General features: G+C 38.2%; 1 protein-coding gene across 1 annotated transcript in view; it reads right to left on the bottom strand.

Annotated features, from left to right (window-relative positions):
• cdh13 (cadherin 13, H-cadherin (heart)) overlaps positions 1 to 4898 on the bottom strand; it is a 325369-nt gene that overhangs the window by 181800 nt on the left and 138671 nt on the right. Inside the window, exon 4 of the mRNA XM_014034245.1 lies at positions 3223 to 3336. Coding sequence (XP_013889699.1) covers positions 3223 to 3336 — 114 coding nt within the window. The remainder of the gene's footprint in view (positions 1 to 3222; positions 3337 to 4898) is intronic.

Here is a 4898-nt window from a genome sequence, read left to right as displayed (position 1 = left end):
ATATATATATATATTTTACCTCTGCATCAGCTTCCAGTTCAGTGGGCATGAAATTTGCATAAATTCCTCAAAACATCACCCAAAGGTTGGACTCATGCACACAGACCGTAGTAAGTTCAGCGTCCCTCATTACCTGGTATCTCCAGGCCCTCGAGTCGCTTCACAGAGACCATACTGAGTGCAGCATTAGTATGAGCTGGAGGCCCAGGCTCTGTGCAGTGGTCAAACTCTCCAGGGTGCAATTATCTATTACAAGCTGGGCTCAGTGTGGGACACCTTTCCCATGCTAGTGTCAGCAGGCAGCCAGAGATGTGGATGATTTCTTGGTGACCAGCCATGTCTAGAACAAAGCTAACTCGCATTCGGAGACGTGTCAAAGAAATTCACAAGTGGAAGCTTAAGGATGGTTTCTGAATGAGCATTTAGATGAATAGTTTTTTTTTAAGAATCTGAGAATGTGCTGCTTGCCATGTCTTTTGTTAAATTTCTAAAAACACATCTCAGAAGTTATGCTCTAGCGTGCTGCTATGGTCTTTCCYCAGTCTTCGCCTGAGAATAAAATCTACACAACCAACTGTGGCTGTGTCCAAACTCTGGGGCTGCATCCTTCAAAAGCTGAATTTGTTGGCCGCTTACGTCACTGAGTCACACTGAAGACGGTCCAAATTTGAAGACTGCTACAGTTTCAGCCTACAAATGTGTCTCTGATATTCCCTGATATTTGGGACGGGTCCGGAGGATCCTTCTCAACGAGTCCTTTCCCAAAATGCATTGCGGGCCGATCAGAGATTGTTTTGCTTGTAATGATGGATGAAGCAAAGGACAGTAGCACAGTTTGAAATAAAATCAAGCAGTACAAAAACATAAAGTTTAAAGCGGTTGTGTTGTTAGGCTTTTGTTATTAGCACAGTCATGTTTTTTTTAATATTCTTGTCAGAAATCATCATAAACGAGCTCATATTTCAGTTCCATTAGTTACCATACCATACCATACCAACTTTATTTATAAAGCACTTTAAAACAACCACAGCTGATACAAAGTGCTGTACATTAAAACAACATAATTAAAAACGGTTTAAAAACAAAAACATACAATTTAAAACTAGATCCCGCTGGTGTTAAAAGCCAAGTAAAACAGATGGGTTTTAAGACGAGCTTTAAAAGTGGGCAGTGAAGGGGCCTCTCTGACCTGCAAAGGCAGGTCATTCCATAATTTAGGGCCGATGACAGAGAAAGCCCTGTCCCCTCTGAGCTTCCTTTTTGTTCTCGGTACCTCCAAGAGCAGCTGATCTGCTGACCTGAGAGACCGATAAGGTACGTAGGGATGAAGAAGCTCAGAGAGGTAAGCCGGGGCAAGATTATGCAGTGATTTAAAAACAAACATAAGAATTTTAAAATGAATCCTAAAATATACAGGCAGCCAGTGAAGTGAGGCCAGGACAGGGGTCACATGTTCCCTCTTCTGAGTTCCTGTCAAAAGTCGTGCAGCAGCATTCTGAACCAGCTGCAGACGTGAGAGCAGTGACTGACTGACTCCCAGGTAAAGAGAGTTACAGTAATCTAAACGAGTTGAAATAAAAGCGTGGATCACTGTTTCAAAATGCTGCCTGGACAGAAAAGATTTCACCGAGGCCAATCGTCTTAAATGATAAAAGCTGGACTTAACCACGGCTTTGATTTGGCTGTCCAATTTAAAATCACTGTCCACCTTAAAACCAAGATCTGTAATAACAGGCTTAAAATATACCTCCAAGGGTCCCAGGTCCACAGAGGAGGACTCACAGGAGCCACTRGGTCCAAACACCATCACCTCTGTTTTGTTTTCATTAAAATTTAAGAAATTCAAGGCCAACCAAGCTTTAATATCTCCCAGACATGCCAGGAGATGTTTGATAGAATGGACATCCTTCTGCTTCATGGGCAAATAAATCTGACAATCATCAGCATAACAATGGAAAGAAATCCCATGTTTCCTAAGGACAGAACCCAGAGGCAGTAAATAAAGAGAGAAAAGCAGAGGGCCTAAAATTGAGCCCTGCGGGACACCATAAGGCATTGAAACAGCAGATGATTCAGAGTCACTAATTTTCACTGAAAATGTTCTCTCCTCCAAATAAGACCTAAACCADTTAAGAACAGTGCCATCAATACCAACAACGTGGTGTAATCGCGATATTAAAMTGTCGTGGTCTACTGTATCAAAGGCAGCAGTTAGGTCAAGTAAAATCAGAACAACATGGTTACCAGAATCACATGCAGAAAGGATGTTCTTGTATTGCCTCTATGCTAATTTTGTTAATTTATACATTAATAATATATATTATTTTGCTCATTTTGACCTATTTAAAATAAACTTTATTGATCCCACAACAGGGGAGTGTTCACATTACTGCAGCTCAGTACAGGAGAGGCTGAAATGAAATATAATAGAATAAAAAACACTATATACATAAAATATAATGATGCACAGATACAGTACATATACACACATATACACCAACCCACTTTATATACAGATATCAAACCAACATATATGTTTATATTCTGTAATATTGTGTACAACATACACAGTATGCATCATGGATGGGTGAGTGTAAATAAACAAATGAAATGAACATGTAAAGGTGTGAATAAGTGATTTTTTTTCTGTTTCTGTTTAGCATCGTCACAGTTGCTAGGTGACAGGCTGGAGTAAGGGTGGGAATAAAGCTGAAGGCTAGAACGTCCTAATCCACAACCACATTCTTCCGCTCTTCATGGTCAACAAAAGACTCGGCCCACATAGACCCAGTAGGCCGGCTCCTTTGAAGGACGCAGCCCCTCAATTTTAACACGGCCTGCGTGGATTAATGCTATACTAAATGTGTGTAACTGCAAGTTGTCATCGTGGTGGAATAAACAATTTTTAGGTTCAACACACCCAATGATTTATTATGGAGGAAACAAAAACATTGTTTTAGCTGAAATCATTGTTAAATAATAATAATAATAATAATAATAATAATAATAAAGTCTTCAGGCATAAATGGGTCTAAAGAAAATAATTCAAGTAGTAATGAATGTACCTTTTCAATGTACTGCTCTGAAGATCAGGAATTGTTCCTTGGGTTGTATTTGGTGGCAAACATGAACGTTTTTATGTTGTTTTATGTAAAAACACACAGTCCATTTTACATTGAGTCATTAGGATATCAAGTTACTGAATAAGTTCATGTTTCTTACCTTGCCTATGATCCTGGGAAAAGGAGCTCTCTGGTTCTCAGTTACAATCATCGGAGGGACCAGTATGGATCTCCTTGATCTGTTTGGTAGCTTGTGSCCAAGACCCAGAACATTCTACAATGAAACAAAGACAAACATGTAGCTAATCTTAAAATAACTTGAAATGAATTTTATGTCTTGTTTTGATGTATATTATTCCACTCTTACATTACCATCATGATTCATGCCCCCTAAAATGACAATTTTTAGCTTGCATTAAAAAGTGTAATTATTTAAAGCATAATTATATATATATATATATATATATATATATATACAGTATATCTTAACAGAAAAAAATCCTCTACTGATAGAGACATAAAAAAAACAGCAGAAAATGTTTTTTTCCTCTGGCAGGCATATGGGTTATGCGTTTAGAGAGGAGAAATGGAGAAATATTCTCAGAGCAAACATGTAATAAGCGCCCCTGCAGCTCTCCTTGGAATTAAATTTATTTTCTATAATTCAGTATTCAGCTTGTGTGTTAAATAAAGACAGAAGAGAAAGGTAGGAAAGGCAAAGCAAAAACACAAGTAGAGGGTAAAAATAAAGAAATGAATGATGACAAGGTTTTGGTAAAGCAATTGCATCACTCGAGCAGATGGAGTTATTCTGAAAAGTTGTTTTGATCTTAGAAAACACAATAGCATAATCTGATTTCATTTTCCAGCCTCCTGCTGTTGTAAACAAAGAAGTGTTTTTCTTTACAATTTAAAATACTGAAAAATGTTCCCATCTCTTCACCTCCAAACTGCTGATACATTTGAAGCTTTTTGTCTTTGTAGACCGATGAGAATAAAGTCTGTCAGTGACACCTGGCAGCTGGGGGTTGAATCCTGGCTGCTGATATCAGGGTGATGACCTACAGGGGAGGACAGAGTGCTGACTGCCCACCTGGACAAAGACTCACACTCAATTGCYGTGTCATAACACAACCAATTTGTGTTGTGGGAAAATGTGACTCAGCTCAAGAGAATCTGATCTTCTCTGTGTCTGCAGCTTTTCAAGGAGCATCATTTTGTTGGGTAAAACAAACACATATTTACATCTATTGCTAACTATTTAGGTTAATTAGCTACTAGTTTTTAAAGAAACTAGCTAATTAAATCTAAAATAAAAAGTTGATTAAGTCCTCTGGACAGGTTCTTTTTTGTTGAAAACATTTTGTCTTCTCCAAGAGACTTAATAAACTCAGCCTTAAAAGCTGTACTTTCACATGGTGGATGAACAAGTTTAACAATGACAATCAAAATTGTTTGTTCACATGCAAAAAGAGGATCATCATTAGCAGTGGTAGGCTGAGCTAATCCAAAAATTAGCTCTGCGATTTCTGAAGCGCTTATGAAAATATTTAGGTCTGCAACTTCAGAAGCATTTATGCTACAGAAAAACTAGCGGAAGCTAATTTTAAAGTGCAAGTTCAATTTGACACTCACTAGCTGGCAATAATTTATATCTGCACAATACTGTCAACTAGCGGAGTACGAACTCTTCGACAGCTTAAACCTACAACCGCCGATTGCTGGGGATGTGATTTCATGAAACAGACCTTTGGCTCATAGTGTAAAAATTTAAAAGTTGTTGAGGATTGCTAGTTCAGCTGCTTCGTCTTTTTCTTTTGTTTATTGTATATTTTT

Source organism: Austrofundulus limnaeus, unplaced genomic scaffold, assembly GCF_001266775.1.
Source record: "Austrofundulus limnaeus strain Quisiro unplaced genomic scaffold, Austrofundulus_limnaeus-1.0 Scaffold7, whole genome shotgun sequence".
Lineage (NCBI taxonomy): Eukaryota > Metazoa > Chordata > Actinopteri > Cyprinodontiformes > Rivulidae > Austrofundulus > Austrofundulus limnaeus.
The sequence above is the reverse complement of the archived record's forward strand: the minus strand, read 5'-3'. Positions and strand labels throughout refer to the sequence as shown.